We start from the raw sequence: 18,111 nt of genomic DNA, 5'->3' as shown, positions 1-18,111 counted from the left end.
TGCATTTTCCCAGCAGAGAATTCCATAAAGTTTCTATTAATCAGCTAAAAATGTGTTTCCCGCAGAAGTTGCACCCCACCTGGGCTTCACCCCCTAACAGCCTCATTATTGGTTCATCCTGCCATGCAAAGCCAGACAGACCCACCCCCCCCCCCCCCCCCCCCCCCACCCCCAAACACATCTTCAGCCAATTAGGTAGAAGCCCCAGTGTGGCATTATTCAAATCCAAGATGCATAAATATAAATACAACCCCATGCACCCCAACATTCAATTCCACAGACTTCTTCAAATGACTGACAGTGTGCAAGTGAGGATGTCTACAGCAGAAGAAAGAGAAACTTGCAGCTGTCCTTCCTGTGAAATCAAGATACAGATGAAGCGGTGCTGAAGACTGCGAGCGGGCCGTCTAAATGCTCTAGCCGAAAATGGAGTGGAGGTGAGCAGGGGACAGAGGTACTAACCCGAACCCCATTCCAGCTCACATCTATCATTGGTTGTCCTTATCCTTCCCACCAGACTGCCAACCTTTGAAAGAGGCAGGGGCGGGGCAGTGGCACACACAAGATACAAGTGTATTTGTATAGCTCTTAATCACAGTTACAGTCTCAAAGGGCTTCACGACGGCCACATTATAAAAGGTAAATGAAAACAACACCCACCAACCTTAGACCCCCAGTGAGAACAACTCCCACGAAAACCTCATTAGGAAAACATAAAATGAAAGAAACCTCACAGAGGAACATGGAGAAAATACGCAGAATAAAACGCTCGGGTGAAACATCCGGATCTGGTGCGGGGCACCATCAGCAACTCAGTCACCATCGTCATTGTCGTTATCAAGGTCATCAATGAAAGCGACACCCACTGCAGGGACGTCAGCGTCGTCTCAGTCACACACACTCATCCTATCTATGTGAAGGTTCTGGCGTCTTCGCTATGGCGCAGAGAGTCTCTTTTATTCATCGTTGGTGAATTTACCTCTGCAGGAATTAAAATCGACATGCAACTTATCTTCTATGTTGTTTTATGTTTCTCAAACTGAAATGTCTTAGTCAGCATTGGATCATACTATCGTGTGCTATTGTTTTTATGTTACACACATCAGTTGTACCCATAGGTTAGGGCTAGAAAGAACACACAACATGCTACGTTGTAAGATTTGTTATATATGTATTAGTAGAAGTAGGTTTGGAGCATCAGATGAGTCACACCTGTTCTCCCTGTAACTTCTGTCTTGTTTTAGTACATGTTAACTTCAAGTACAAACTTAGAACTGTTCATCCTTAGCATTCAAAACCTTTTTAGGGAGACAGAATAAGTCAGAAATAGAATAGAAAAAGGAACGTAATATTATCTGTAGAACACAGAAGTCTGATGTTTCTGATTCTGAATTATTTGCTACCAGCGGCTTTGAGTCTAATTGAGCTACAAACCCTTTTTCTAATCCACCACCCCAATTCCTGGTTATCAGTGACGATGAAGAATATTGGAGGTTCCTTCCGTGGTTTATTACGTTGATGGCTTTTTCTCGTCTCACCTCATAGGGGACAGAAGGACACCCTGGCTTGAAATGTCCAGCAGCTGTTTGGGAGTCATGGTGAGCCATCTGTGGGTGGCTCCTATCCAAGCAGCACCTCACCCAGATCGTTCAGAAAAAGGCTCGTCCCCAGTCTACCTGAGCTCAAACTGCCCTCCGCCATTCAGCATCAGAACACACGCCATTAAATATTTTATTTGGGCAAGCAAGTGTGGAAAACATTTGTCAGAGTCAACCCCATTTGTCAGGTTGTCAGTTGATACCATGTATCCACTGCTCCCTCCATTCCTGAGTGGGAGCATGTGTAGAAAGAAAAGCATGGGAGCCAAAATCAACCCCCGAGGGAACTCAACTGTTTTTAGCGCAGATGAGATGATGACAGTGATTTGATCGATGTAACAGAGAAGCTTCAATCAGAGTGGAGGGAGATGAACCATTTAAGTGCTGTGTCAGTACCACCTACCTTTGAGGTGGTTGATCAAACTAGCGCCGTCTGCGGTATCAAAGCTGCACTCAAGACTCAAATTATTAAAAGTGAACATTTCTGCTGCTAAAAGAAAATGATTTGCGACTTGGGGAAGAGTAGTCAGTGTGCAATGGAGAGACTTTAAAGACTAAGTGGAATTTGCCAAAAGTATTTCTGTGACTAAATGCTGTCAGTTGATTTTTAGCCTCTACTGACACTTTTTTTTTTTTTTTATATATATATTTTTTATTTATTTCACAGTTGCCAAAAAAATATACAAAATCAAAGACATGCAATTTTGCCCTCATATCCCTCCCTCTCCCCCTCTACAATCAAATGTATTGATAATAAAAATAATAAAAATAAAAGTACATTTTAACATAATACATAAAAAAAAAGAAAAAAGAGTAAGATGAATGCAAATGATATGTTAATACAAATACAAATTCAAATTTTGCAAATGAAGTAAATATAATTACAATAACCATAATCATAATAATAATAATAATAATAATAATAATAATAATAATAATAATAATAATAATAATAATAATAGGGATGTTTATAAAAGTTTCCTATCACAGCCAAGGGTTCTCTGGCCCTCACCTGCTCTCTGCAGCAACATTCATGTTAGAGCTATGTCTATTAGACACGGCTCTGATATCATCATTTTTAGTACCAGGAATACCAAGGTCTTATATTATTGATTACATTTTAGAGAAAACTTCCATGCTTGAAAGTATTGGGTTCCATAAATCTTGAAAACTTTGACCCCGTCTATATTTTTCAAAAGTTAACTTCTCCATTGGTAAAAATTCTGATATTTGGGACAGAAATGTCTTAAAGATTGGAGGAGAGTCATCCTTCCAGAATAAGAGTATACATTTCTTTGCAAAGTATGTTATTGTAATTAATAATCTACATTTCCTCCTGTCCAAAGGGAGATCTCGGGTATCGTTTAGCAAGTATAGGTTAGGTTTCATTTACTGACACTTTTGACAGACAATACAGTTGAAGACGGGCCTGTCTAAGGGTCGAACTGTCAAGACTAGTTTTGGGTTGAGTTGAACCAACAACATTTCTAATATTTCAGAATTCAATAGGTGCAATGTCTAAATGATGAGAGGTATTGCCTCCTCTAGGACCAGATGTGAAAAGGTTAAAAACGGCACAGCACAGTTCGTTTTACGAGGCTATTATTCTTTTTGCTTCCAGTCGAATACCTTCTGCCAATATTTTTCAAAGCAGCCAGAGTTTCTGTGTGTGGCCCACTTTGATTTGCTGTCTAAATGAAACAATCAAATATGAGTTATATGCCAGGGTATGAAAATGTTCAGAACATACTATGAATGCACCAGTAAGCAAGATAGAGCGGATGAAAACAGGTATTTGTGTTTAGGTATGCAATGAGGTAGAAGTAGAGTTTATGGGAGTCATGGTGTTAACAGCTGGGTTGGTGTGTGGCTGCATTTATCAGAGGGAAAGACTAAATATTGCCGGTGAGGCTATAGCAGAGGAAATCAATGCTCCTACACCAGTGCAAGGTGCTGTTAGTATTTCATTTACAGGAATTAATCTGTGCTATGAGGTGCAAAGGTGTAAAGGTACAAAGATTTCACTGTACCCTGTAAAAGAAGAAAGAAGAAATTGTCAGTAGAAGAGAGATACTAACAAACAGTTGTCATACAGTACAGTATATTTTAAGATATGAAGTAAAACTCACAGAAAACCAAAACCATTAGCTTGTTTTAAGACCTTTGCCTATCAAATTCTAACATTATGAGGATAGAATCATACCATACCCATACCTTTGAACTATTCAGTGATGAGTTTAAAATATTTTTTTTTATAATGATTAAATAATGTTTTGGAACAAAATCCTTCTTATAAAGAAATTGAAACATCTTTCAATTTTCTTCCATGTCTCCCTTTTAATCACATAGAAAAGAGACATCCTTTATACAAAATATTTATTTTCCCCCTCAGTGTAACACAGAGTCCAACAAAGGAAGAGAGTGATTTGGCATCAGTAATCCACAAAAAGAGACAGAAAATATGAATAGACAAAAAGAACAGATAATGTTCTCCTGCTAACAGTTAAGTAGGCTCCCTTTTTTTAAAGTTTGAAACAGAAGCACATAATCCTGTTTGAAAAGCCATGTGTTGGCTGAAAACTGATCTTCAGGTCTGCTTAGCACGCAGCAAAATCACGTGCCAGTGTTGCTGTGGGCCTTCTGTGAATGTCAGTGTCTGATGTTAATGACGATCTAATGATAACACTGATGAGCACCATTTCTCCTTGAAATCTCTACAAAGAGTGTGGAGTATCAGATCTCAACAGCTCACTCCATTTGTGCTCTCCATTATTGTGCAGCTGGGGCAAGATTGAGCACAGAGAGGGGTGTTCATTCTACCAAAATACTGCCAACGTGATTACATGAGCTCTGCTGAGTGCAGGTCCAACCTGTAGGAGTAAAACCCAGCAGGTGGTCTCTACAGAATTATTCGATGGCATTAGTATTATTGATTGAAGCCTCGCGAATGTGTTTATTATTTGAGCCCATCCGGAACAACCATGTCAGTGATATTCTCCAGCTAGAACTGTAAAACATCCAGACTAAATTTGTTTACAAAATGTAATTTTATTTCAGTCTAGAGTATCATCTCAGTAATTTGAGCCACATCATGGTGATTACTACCACTTTGGAATAGATAACACACTTCATACAGATGTTAGGCTAGATAGTGCTGTAATAAATCTAACTTTGAAAAAAATCTATTGAAATCCGATCTCTGAGAGCCTCTGTTAATATGAAAACTGAAGCAACCTCTACATTGATGGTGGTGTGAAGTAACTATCACTTCCCTGATGCAACCAGGACTTATACCATCCAGCAGAACAAACATCTCTCCCTTTTGTGAGTATAAGAATAGTAGCAAATCAAGAAAACAATGTGTTTTCATGAACAGAAAGGAGGGAGCATCTCTGAGAATATTTTTCACAGACTATCTTTGAGACCTTGGAACAGACAGGTACAACAGGAGTGGGCTGGTAATAAGAGCATTGTGGTGGAACAGTAATCAAAGACATGAAGGCAAGAGATATAATTCCTGGCTGGTAAATGCCAGGGGGTATTATTTAAAAAAAATAAATAAATAAATAAACAGAGACTTGGCAATAGAGAAACAAACAGAAACAAAAAATCATGGCTCCCTTTGAAACTCATAGCTTGACTTTTTTTGGTCCCTCCCTAGACCGGAGCATTATCTGGTTTACCAGTCAGCCAACAAGCTCACAGTCAGTGATCGGGGCTCACTCGAGGGCAAGTCCAGTCTATAATTCTAGTATACAGTATCCTTGAGGTCCTTTTCCTGCCAGAGATACACCAGCTCCAGCTAACAAGCTCAACAAGGTCCAGAAAGCGTCCCTCTAGATTAGGGTTTATGTCTGGCTCCTGACTTGCACTTGTCTGTTTGTGGATGGTGAGGCGAGGGGTGCATGGTCTGTCAAAAAGAGTAAAATGTCAAGCCAAGAGGTAGTGTTTGAGGAGTTCCAGTGCCAACGGTGCCAATGTCATTACCTATCCATCCTTTTCTACAGCGACATAATCTTGGTCCATTATAATCAGGTTCCTATTGATGTAGAGTACTGGATGTTCCTCATCTTGTATTGTTTTAGAGAGTCCTGCCCCTATTCCCGTCTCTCTCAAGTATCTGTTTGTACAATCATCTCCCAAGGGAAGCTCATGGGTACAGGACAGACTGTGCACAGAGGATATCGTTGAGACCTTGGACTGTCTTCTCTACCTTTCCCAACCACTTCACAATGAAGGGGAGTGGAGTTTTGGTTAGGTTTGTGAGGGGAGCAGCTGCTCAGGAATATATAGTTAGGGATGAACCAACAGTAAGAGGTTATGGGCTGCAGCCACTTGTTGATGCCCAGGATCTTGTTCTCTTGTGACCTCTCATTCCCTCACCCAATCGTGACAAAAGTACTCAGCTTCCTCAAAACTGAGTTTGCACTCTTTTGGGATGACTGTGGAGTTTGCACTTCAGAGAGCCTCCAGTACAGTTTTAAGTCTCTCCAAGTGGCTATCCCAGCCCTCTCTGTATGTATCTATCAGCCTGTGGACTGTGACCGGATTAACATTGTGTTCTGGTACCACCCTGTGAGTGTAGCGAATGTTGTTTTCTCTTGGCAATCTGTGATGAGGGGCACCTGCCAAATGCAGGGTGCTGATATATTGGGTTTACCCCAGATGACTGGACAGTCATCTTATCAACCCTTACTGTAACTTTTGAAGTCATTGAAAAAAATTATTGAATTGTCTGATTTGGGAAAGAATTTTCTTTTCCCTTAACTTTTGTCTTTCTTTACAACCAGATTCACAGGGAACAGTCTTAAATCCTCCAGCAATGAGATGGGGTACTAATGAAATGGGGTACTACCTCAACTTCAGGTCAAAGTTACTTGAGTTGTGGTGAGACTGACCATGCCAATAGGCTACTTTTTTGTCTCCATGAACACAAAGCACTAATTCACTGCACTGTCCACCAGAGGATGTGTATCCTCTCTAATCATTCTCACTGGAACCATGTCAGTGGTGGAGTCTTCCTTGATGACCATGAGGCCAGCATGTGAAAGGGCTTCCCCGGGACCCTCTCAACACAGGCTGCAGTGGACAAAGACTCATCTCTCTGGTGGCAGTCCCAGGCTAGATATCGCACCTCTCCACATTCTTACTGTAATAATTTCCAATGTTCAATGTTCATGACTCAAGTCAGCAATCCATGTCTTGTCTCCTCCAAGGTGGACTTATCAGGGGCTTCTTTGCTCTTGTCAGCCTCTTGTCAGTTGTTTGTTTTGGACTTAATGAATTTCCACAATGATTTTGTGTCTTTCAATAAGACCACTAAGGTCATCTGCACTGTTCAGGTTTCCATAACTCACCACTTTCTTGGCGTCATAGAATAAAGCTTGGATAACTTGCCCATGACCAGCTGTTTCAACATAATCTCCCCATTAGTCAGGCAAACTGTATAGCCAGCCAGAATAGGTGATAGGCTCAAGCAGACACCTGCAGATTATCCTTCCACTCATGGACTTTTGCACTTGAACATGTACAATATACTTTAACCATACCTGGCTAGCATCTTTTAGCATGGCAACATAAATCTTGGAAGTCAAGCAAGCAAAGGACCAGTGAGGTCATTTCAGGTCTTTTGCAAGGTGTCCCCCGTCTTGACTGTTCATTCAAATCCTGTGAGGAATGCCTAAACTTTATAATTTTCTATCACCCTTGAAATTAATGAACTTGGGTTGGGTTGACTTACAGTTCCAGCAGGTTGAGTAGGGGCTAATTCCTACTTCTTCTTCTTCCATCTACTTCTTCAGCTCTGCAGGGATGAGGTAATTCAGTTGCTATTACAAACTGATCACAATGCATTGCTTGTTGATCCATGGTGATCCTCATTAAATCTCTCACAGACCCACCACACTCCCATAGGCAGGGACTGTTAATAAGAGCAGTGGAGTGTGGTTGTACAGTGTTCAAAAACTTGAAAGCAAGAGATCTAGATTTTATTGGGGAAAAAACAAAAATAAACGGAAAAAAAAAAGAGAACAAGGCTTCCCTTCTACGTTTAGTACCTGTGGTCCCTCTATGGGCTGAGCTGTCCAGCTTACCAGTCAAGCGACAAGTTCTCAGTTAGTGGTTATGATTCTCTGGAGTGCCTTTCCAGTGCAAAACCCAGTAATTCCAGTATACAGACCTCATAAGGTAGGCATAAGCTTTCCTGTGACAGCCAAACACAAAATTACTGTGGTTAAATGAAGGCTGCAAATGGATTCAACATTTAAAGCCAATCAACACTAACTGTTTACAAGTAAAATTTGTTTGAATAGCTGTTTCTATGTCTACAGCTTGTAACAATATAATTGACAAATATTTTGCCTTTTGTCATGCAGTTATGTATTGCATTTCTTTTATGTGAATTGGTAGCCTGATGCAGTAGGTATGAAAGGTGAAATTGTGACAGCACCACTGCCATCTACACATCAGAGGGTCAGTCTGTTTTGTCCAACACATTTTTCATTCCAAACTGCAGCAGTAGAGTCAAATTTGCCCTGTCACACACACAAATGTGTATTTGTTCAATGGTTTGCTTAAAGTCAGCATCTTTCATTTAATTTACAGTATCTGTACAGACATGTATTGCAAATCAGACACCTTTGTTGTTCTTAACTGTCAAGTGGCCATCTGATAGGTGGATGAAATGCAGGGGGCAATAAAGGGCGTCCAGTTGAAGCACTGGCAATGTCCTTCAACTGAAATTTCATCCTGGTTGAGGCTGATTACTGAAGTGTTTTTTGTGAAGTTGTTCAGTTGGAGTGGGGCTCAGGGTTAGGGGTAAGGCGCTGTGAATTTCCACACTGCATGTAAACATTGTTACTGAGTTGTCTCTTGTCATCTCCATCTTATAATCTCACTCCAGGTGTGTGGCCTCAGGTTGTCGCTGCCTGTAGTCGGCACTGGTTGGAGCCAATGAGCAGAAACATGGCAGCCCTCCACCATAATGCCCCTCAATGACATCAACAGAGTGAAAATGAACAGTGTAATATGTAGGCCTAATGACAGCTGGTTTCTTGGGACATGAGTCTGTCCCCCACTAAAACCCTGCTGAATTTGAAAAAAATAATTTCTCCTCTTGCATGACGCGAAATGACAGGTTGCGGGAGTAACAAGATTATAAAATTTTTATTGATCCCCTCTGAAGATGAATTCATAAAGCAAATTCCACACACATCTCAAGTTCACATCATTATTTTAAGCAAAGTTATGGCACCATTACTTTCTATAATTTCACCACAAAAAATACTCAGGTGACTGTGGCCATGGTTTTATTTCTACAAATTATGAGGAGGTAAGTGTCTTGAATAGATAAACTATAAAATATCTATTATATCAACATTCCCCAAAAAACAGAATTAGCCAGGCCAGTAAAATGTTATTTGTTTTCAGCTAGTGATTTTGGGTGCAAAATAAAATACACACTCCACTGACATATTGCCTGACACCAGCTTAAAATTCTGGCAGACAGAACAGTCAAGGAAGCACGATTGGTTTCCCCTTTGGAAGCAACACAGTGGTAAACAACTGATGGACAATATTAAAAGCAAAGGGGAAAAGCCGGGTATGACAAACAGGTTTATGCATGGGCGAACTCCATCATGCCAGAGCCATCCATTCTGCGCTATCTCTCACTTTCTTTCTCTCTCAGTGCCTCAGATGTTTCTTTACCCTCTGTCTCCTCGTGCCTGTCCTTACATTTATCCCTGCTCTTAAATGCTAATACATTTAGCTACATTTTTAGTGCTGCTAAGTAATAGAAGAAGTATAATGAGTGGAGGCCTTTTAACGTTGCTGAAGCAAACATCAATGAGGGGTTGCCTTTGCCTCACCTCCATAATCCCCCCCACACACACACACACAGCTCCGCTTGCCCACCACCCCACAGTGCAGGTCAACAGTGTTGCGGTTTGACAGTCCTCTTAGTTTCTCTCACAGTTCACTCCCTCATTTCGAGGTTCACTCACAATAGGCTGCTTCACACAGGAGGCTCCACATAAATATTTTGTCCAGCGTGGATTCTTGGTGAATGCCATCTTTAAGTACGTGGAGGAAACCTTTCACCAACCAAAATTCACAAACTGAAGTCATTGGATCAGTACACAGGCACAAAAGGGGGATGGAGTTTGGTCTCTACTGTCTCAGTGGGACTGACCTGCAAGTCTTTGGGTATGGTCTAATTTTCAAATTTGATACTGTAAACCGAGGGAGCCTTATCGTGTGTACACAAGAATTCACTCTGCTGCGCTCAAGAAAAAAATGAACCTGGAGACAGCCATCAGGATGTTTTCTTCCCTTCTCGTATTTTGATGAATAGATGAAAAACATCCATTGTCTTCATCAAAGCCAGGTTTCAACAACGGCGACACACTTGAGGGTGAAAATAAAAAGGTGATTTTAGCAGAGACAAAAATCTTCACATAAGCAAAGTGAAAAAAATAAATAAAGAGAGCTGTGTAGGATTTGATTACTAAACAAACCACTGATAAAAATAGCAAAGCATTCTTCAAACACAGCCCAAAGGGTATCTAAGTAAATTATCTACACACTTGTGCCGCATCTCATTCGATGCAACATTACAATACTGAACTTAGATGAATAATCACTAGAGGTATAATCAAGGCTGACCATCCTTGATACAATCCTCACCCTGTGAACTACTGAATAATGTAATAACAAGCCTACTTTAAGACAAGTGGTTATTGGGTCATTTGAAATAGAACAATTCACAGCTTTACAAAGCCCTTTCCTTGGATAGCTGGTAGGGCACATCAATATAGTTGAGGCATTTGGAACAATGAGTTGATAGGACTACATATGTGGCCAGTGAGCAGGAAATGAGTATCTAACATGTCTGTCTCTTATCATTCCTTATTCCATTTTTAAACTTACTGTTGTGTCTCCTGTGTGTGAAAGAAGAACTGTACCTGTACCTGTTCTAAATTTCAGCTTTCCAGAGTGTATACATTCTTTGCTTACATGTCACAGAGAAAGAGCAAAAAAGAAAACATACACAGACCATTACTAAGGTGGTGAAGAAACAGTAAGGTGTGTTTTAACACCTGGGGCATTGGCTGCTGCTGCTTCCTACAGCGAACTGTTTCCCGACGGTATTCGAGCCAGTTAATCAAATACTTTCAGTGCAGTGAACAGCAGGTTATTTGGAATGGGAGACCAGAAGAAGAAGGCACAAAGGGGTGCTTCAGAGGAGCCCATGCTAAGGGGAATTGTGCATCTATACAGTTTATCAATAACAGTGTGAATAGGATCTGGTACATCATGTGTAACAGTAGTCTATATCTGGGATTCCTCCTTCTCTATAGCCTCGGTTGGTGCCATATCCTGCATTAGAAACATGGTTGGCACCTTTGTACAGGCCAGTGCCATTGGAGGGGAATATGGTATGAATGATGTAATCCTCCCGTAGGGGTTTAGGCTGCAGTGGCTGGCAAGCTGGCATAGGTGTCATCTGGAACCCCGGACTTCGGATCTCCAAGATGGTATTGTCCTTCTTGGTGCCTGACTCAATGTAATCATCGTAGGTCTTGCTTTTTCGGGAGCTGCTGCGAGTATAGTGGTCACGGGAAGACAAATGCCCAGTCCTATGTCCGTACCAACAGAAGATGCCCAATATAAGAGCCAAAGAGACAATGGCTGTAGCCCCACCGATGATCCCTGCCAATGGCAATGCAGTCATTTGCTGTGAGTCTTCATCCTCCTTCTGGTTCCCGTCCACCGGGGTGAGGTCTGATGTTTCGGCTTTGGCGCACACCAGAGCCTCATCAGTATCAGTGTCTCCAGATATCGCCCCTTTGCTTCCTGAACTGGCAGTCAGGGGCACCATGCATATGATGTAGCTGGAGCGTGGCTGCAGCGAGGTGAGCAGGTACTCTCGGCGATCCCCCCTTACCAGTGTCTCAGTGATGGAGCCCATGGCATTACTGGTTCCCAGTCGGAGCCAGCTCAGCCTGAAGGAGGAGCTGGGCTGGGCCACGCTCCAGGTAACACGGATGCTATTGTGAGAGAGAGGCTTCACGTTGAGGGCCAGGCTCTTCCCCACACCGCTGCTGCCAAGGGTGTAGTCTAAGCCAGAGTCAGGAAGCCCCAGGCCGGGCCTCTTGGAGCGGAGGGTGAAGAGGGAGCCCTGCGGAGGGGAGAGGGTAGTAGAGCTATCTATCACTCCAGCTCCACCCACTCTGTCTCTGTTCCCTACTGTCCTTACCACCTCGCATTCCTCCATCTGGTTGGTCAGGTCTTTCAAAGCCATGTCTCGCACCCTGTCGGGCCCGTGGCAGGTGAGCCCCCTGACGGTGATGGAGTTGCCGCGGGCATGCAGCCAGTCGTACAGCCAGCGTAGGTTGCAGCCACAGTGCCAGGGATTACCACGCACCAGCAACTGTCCCAGGCTGTCCAGGTCTCTGAAAAGTCCCCGAGGCAGGGTGGTCAGGTTGTTTCCAGACAGGTCCAGCCTCTGCAGCCTGCGCATGCCGTCCAAAGAACCACGGGGCATATGAGTCAGGGCATTGTCCTGCAGAGACAGACGCTGCAGATGGGCGCTGGGCAGGTTGACGGGCGGGGTCTGGAGGGAGTTTCGGACCAGAGACAGCTCAGTCAGGTTGGCAAGGCGGGAGAATGTGTCATCTGCGATGCGCTGGTTCGCCAAAAGGTTCCCATCCAGGACGAGACATCGAAGGGAGGAGAGGCCTCGGAAGGCATGGGTTGGGATGGTGGAGATACGGTTGTCATCCAGACGGAGCTCTTCCAGAGAGGCAGGCAGGCCTGAGGGAATACTGGACAGGTGGTTGCGTGAAAGGAAGAGCAAGCGCAACCGGGGGTTGTCGGCAAAGGCCTGGTCCTCGATGCTGACGGTGGAGATAGAGTTGTCATCCAAGTGGAGTTTCTCCAGCAAGGGCATCCGGGCCAGCGCACTGCGAGGAATAGTACGGATGTTGTTGTCCTGCAAGTGTAGTTCACGGAGGGATGGTGGAAGGTGCATGGGGAATTCATCGAGTTCATTATCATAGAGGTAGACGACACGGACAGTGAGATGGTGCTCCAAGGAGGTGGGCAAGCCCGGGTTGTTTATGTGGTTGTTCTGAAGGTAGAGGACAGAGGCAGCAGAAGGCAGTGATGGGATGGAGTTCAGGCCACGGTCATTACAGTAGATAAAGTCCTCGTCGCACCTGCATACAGATGGGCATACTATGTCCCTGTCTCCAATGTATCCTTGTATCGTGGCCGCAGCAAACTGCAGCATGTCAGCACGTAGTGTCAAGCAAAGAAAGGGCAGCAAGAGCCAAGCCCGCAGTTTAACGACACCTACAGGTGCCATGATGGTGAACATAAGTGTTGTTTCTCTTTTCCACGTCTGGCTTGAATCCTCAAATCCTAACGGTGAGCTGAAATCCTGTAACCTCCACCCTGGAAAGAAGAAGAGAAATGCATTAGAGTCAGCACCGAAGCACAATGGTCACAGGTGACTAGATGTCTAAGGTGATTTCATGGCCTCAGAAATGTGATGTAACAGCTTGACATTATATTTCCATTCTCTCATGTCTAAACCATTTCTTGATCTAGGAACAAGCTACAATACTTTTCACATCATAACAGAGGCTAAAGAGACTATTTTACACTGAATGACCAGTCTTTTCACAATTATTGATTCGTACCATTAGGGAGATGTGCATACTAGGCAACAAGGCAACAATAATGAGCTGTACAGACAATAATTATTAGGTTAAATTAGTACAGTAACAGTAATCTGTGATACACCTAGGATCATAAAATGAGAATTTGGACATAATTTTGGGTATATAGCAGAGTGAACAAATTCTGGAAGTGACACAAATGTAATCCTACTTTTTGAATTATGACTTGTGCATAATTTTTAAATCATAAGAATACTCTCAACTCTTAAATTAGAAAGCTTGAGAGGTCCCCAAACTCCATTAGCAGTTGCCAGCAGATGGCTGCATCACGCAGACAGAGGTGAAGATATCACTTACATACTTTTTCATGGAGGAAGTTTGTCTTTCACCACAGCACCACGATGTTCAAGAGCTAAATTATGGTCAGGCGGTCAGGATGAGACAGTTCACTCCTCTATAACTGGGCACTCCTCTATTATTGAGCTGCATCTAATTAATAAAATAGACTAAAAGTAGTATTGTGAAAATTTAACTTGCAGATGATTGCAAATGAATTTAGATGACATCACAGCTAAATAGTTGTATTTATTTGTAGTTGCCAAATTGTGCCGTGGGACGACAGAATCTGTTGTTGTTGCTGATCTTTTAAAGTTTATGACACCGCATCTTGATTGGCATTGTTATTTGTTTTTGCTATTGATTTAGTATGAGATGTCATAACATTAAGTACAGGGTTGCAATGTCTTCATTTTTTTGCAAACTAGTAAATGCAACACTCTATTGCAGTCTTCAATAGCCTGGGCCATTAGTCAAACCATTAAGGCCCACACAACACCAAACATAGTGAGGGTATAATATTGATTTCCTTACAAATCCTCGAGTGATCTGTCAGAGCCAGTCGGCTTTCATGTAGATTACAGGATTCCTAGGAGTCTTAGTTAGACAGTATGATAATTAACCAAATGAATGACGAGTCCGTCGAATTTGTCGAATCTATCTACACCAAATTTAATCTATGCCTATCTACCCATTATCTAAAAAAATACAATAAATTTCTGAAAATAAATTGAGCAACGTTGCTGATATTTTACTCATTTTCACATTACATGATAAGCCAATTGGATAACCCAATAATAAGCTAAGCCACACCCAACACTCCAATAGCCATTCAGCAGTGGCAGGTTGGGGGTCAATTAATGTCATTATTACCCATCATTTGTCCATCCAAATGTTATCCTTTTTTTACTCCAAAGTCTAACTTTGAAATCCTATTCAGACAATTTTCTAATAAGTTTTATGCACATATGGGTCATGATCACCATATATTTCCATCAAAAAGAATGTAGCATTAACTTAGCAGCTCAGCATTGACCTTATTTATGCATACTGAATTAGAAAACACGTAATGTGTATCCCTTTTAGCATCTGCACTGACAAGGTTAAACAGAGGAATATAACTGTAAAGCAGGCATAATAAATATGTATTGTGGGGTGTGATATTTAGTTAAATGTCAATTTGATCTTTTTCCACTTTGTATACTACACCAATCAGGCAATAAAGCCTAATAAATCTCTAATCAAAATACAAATTACAAGTGTGGAAGGAGGTGACAAATTCAGACAACGTTAATGTTTAGAGGGCAAGATGACATTAGATATGCAATGGAAAATAATTTTTACTTTGGCTGCAGTGATGTCTGTTTCCTGATTTCACTTTGCCAGTTTGTACCCTGCTCCTGAACAGCGAGACAAAGAAAAATGCTGTTTTGAAAGCTGGGAAGTGAGATGTTTTGCGAAGCTGTGAAAACAGGTTGTACCCCCTTGAGGTGGCACAGGGACAAGGGCCTCGTGTGCCTGATCAAACAATTATTCTTTCACTCCTGTCATGATCTGTGAAGAAGAGTAACACGTTTGTGATACATTTATGATTTGTAGTAATCCAAAGCATTTTGTGCTCTTTTCTCCTGTTCTCTTCACATAATCTTATATTTATAAATTTCTAACCTGGGCAGGGTAGATTGCTACAGATATTATGCCTCACTGACAACCTGTTCTCCAACATCTTGTACTATTAATATATATTTCTTCATCTCATTTCTGACTTGGGACTTGTTGAGAAAATGAGTGTCATAGCACCCTGCCCAAGCATGCTGTTATCACCATTATCACCATTTGTCATAAATTATTCTTTCAACTCTTACCTGCTATTGCTTGTTTCAGTTTTCAGATTTATGTCACTGAAAATGTCACGACTCACTAAAGACTCAGAGGCAGTTGGAATGGCCAAATCAGGTCTAAAGTGAGATTTGTGCGTTCTGCCCTCAGGGTGACAAAATATTCATTGCACTGCTAAGTTAAACGACTACTCACTAATCCCTTTAAGGATCTATTTCAACTTCAATCCTCTTGTCACAGTAAAGCGGCATCAGTGCACTTTGAGGGACAATTGAAGAGAGGAAAAATATTTGTGAAAATCAAATATTACCCAAATGAAAAGTGTAAACAATTTGCAGTTTGATATTAACTCCAAAATTTGTTGAGAAGCAAACTCTCAACTAAGAAGGCTACACATAACGCTGTAAATGTTTGTGTGTGTGTGTGTATGTGTGTGTGTTTGTGTGTGTGTGTGCATGAGGCCGAGTAGCGCTGAAGAATGAATGACTTTTGAATCTCAGGAGCTCCACCGATGAGTCTCTTGAACATTGGAGTATTTGGGTCAGCCCTTTTAAAAGCAAGATAGATGCAGTGCGAGATTGATGCGGTGCAGGGAGCCAGAGGGATTAGCGGAGCATATTGAGTTGTGATTCTGTGGATTAAGCGACCCTTAGAATGAATGGCAGACAGACAGATAAAGTTTTAAGATATTTTAGTTTCATATTTACTGACCCAAGGTTATTCATTTAGTTTCCCCTATAAGGGCTTGTGTGTATAATCCCAATTCAATCTGCATCATTCATACAAGAAGGATGGCAGTGTAAGGTTAGTGTTGTTATTATGTCTGTGTATGCGAAATGTGCTGTGTAAGTACTGCATGCGTGTCTGTCTGTATGCTATCAAATTGCAAACATTAACCCATGTATGGGGAATATATATGGCTGCAGTGTACGTTTCAGCTATCTGTAGTGAGGATAAAGCAGGAATGTGGGGTTACAGAGGGGGCAGGGAGAGAGAGAGCGCTGTGGAAATGTGTTAGCCAGACTGCCAGCCGCCTCAGGCAGAGTACAGTACACACAACACCACACTCCAATACTGGAACCCGAGCTACGGGAGCAGGACTAGGCAGCACTGGATCGATTTACGCGGAAAGATAGATATAGGGAGAACGAGAGAGAGAGAGAGTGACAGAGAGCAGCTTTGAGCAAGACCATTGACTGCTGTCTCCCCGTTACGTCCTCTGCAGAAGGAGAGGTCTCTGGGAAATCTGGGAACCCAGATTTGGGATGAGCGAAGGGGGCTGCTGATGTATCAAGAAATCCACTTTACTGATGGTAGTGAGAAGATAATAGCGGCCCACGGCTTATCTTACATGCCATGTCCATGAATCGTATTTTAGATTTACAGATTGGAGATGCAGAAAGGATGATGTAAAACAGAGATGGTATGGTGATGATGGAAATAAATCTAGGGGTCTAGGATGGAATTTCTGGACAATTTATTATTTTGTGCAATTGTTGTTGGACCACAGAGAGGTCGGCGTTTTATTTGTGTGCATATACTATATTTACAGTAATATTGTATCGGATAGACTGTGTCTTCGCAATAATGTATTTTTTCACGCTAGTCAAATATTGAGATAGAAATACGAAATCCCCAAAAGAAACAAACCATCAACAAATGGACGTCCACATTTTACTGTCCACAGAGAATTTATTTTCTATTTTTCACTTAGGTTCTGTAAAGTGATATTTAAGTGATTATGACTGGTGGTTTGTGAAGTAAATAGACAAATGTATTGTCATCTTCAAAAATTGTTTTTTACGTGTTCTCAAATAAAAAAATGAATGTGTCTATATTGCTTTGCTCCCACATATTTTGATTTAAGAAATGAGCTGTTGTCCCTGCATTTGTAGCTGGCAATAAATTCTAATAAGTTATTTGATGAACAGATAGATTCAAATTACCCTTTTAAATCTTTTATTATCTTATATTTTAAATTATGTCTATCATGTCAGGTAAATATGCTATAGAGGAATACTGACTAAAAAGTTAAAGGCCAAATAATAATAGTTTCGCCCCATTGCAACCCCATTATTTTCTTTGTTTATGTACCAATTCCTTGACATGAAGGAGTGATTGGATTTCCACTCAGCAGTTTCTCATCTCAGCTGCTGACACAAGGACCAAGAGTATGTGACATATATAAATATTTGTATTTTGAGGCTGGAAATGGATTTCTTACTTTTGTCATATGCAGTTGTTAAGACTAGAGTAAAACAGACCTGCACTTATATGTTATCATGAGTTATGATGGATGGATATGATAAAACCACAGTTCAAATTCTTCAAGAACATTCCTGAATATACCAAAGATTTAGATTTCAATTTCAAATAAATTCTGCATTGTATCTTTAAGGTTGGACTTTACCTAACACTAGGCCGATACCTTAATCAGTACCTTATACACACCTTATATACTGTATATATATGAGCATGTTTAGGACAAAACAAACATTTTCAGAGCACAAAGAGAAACTCACTGGGTACAAAACAGCATTTTTGTATCAAATTCCCATGTAAATGTGGAAGACAAGGGATGAAAATGGCCAAACAAATAAAGAGTGCAAAACATTATTGAACCTACAAATTCATATTTAACAGTTCATGTGGAA

The 18,111-nt window shown here is 41.5% G+C and overlaps 1 protein-coding gene across 1 annotated transcript; it reads right to left on the bottom strand.

The window, feature by feature from the left end:
- Positions 1–10,911: 10,911 nt before the first annotated feature.
- Positions 10,912–12,978, bottom strand: flrt1a (fibronectin leucine rich transmembrane protein 1a). Its single transcript, XM_071532400.1, has one exon. The coding sequence runs from the start codon at positions 12,976–12,978 to the stop codon at positions 10,912–10,914; it is 2,067 nt and encodes a 688-aa protein (XP_071388501.1).
- Between the last annotated feature and the right edge of the window lie 5,133 nt (positions 12,979–18,111).

Source organism: Centroberyx affinis, unplaced genomic scaffold, assembly GCF_046629955.1.
Source record: "Centroberyx affinis isolate AG114_WGS23_722 - 3 ecotype Tasmania unplaced genomic scaffold, CSIRO-AGI_Caff_v1 ptg002187l_1, whole genome shotgun sequence".
NCBI classification, from domain to species: Eukaryota; Metazoa; Chordata; class Actinopteri; order Beryciformes; family Berycidae; genus Centroberyx; species Centroberyx affinis.
Note: the sequence above shows the minus strand (reverse complement) of the source record. Positions and strands in the feature narration are given on the sequence as shown.

Bases quoted from the DNA above. Each gene is read 5' to 3' on its own strand.
- flrt1a (XM_071532400.1), bottom strand. From the start codon at position 12,978: ATGTTCACCATCATGGCACCTGTAGGTGTCGTTAAACTGCGGGCTTGG.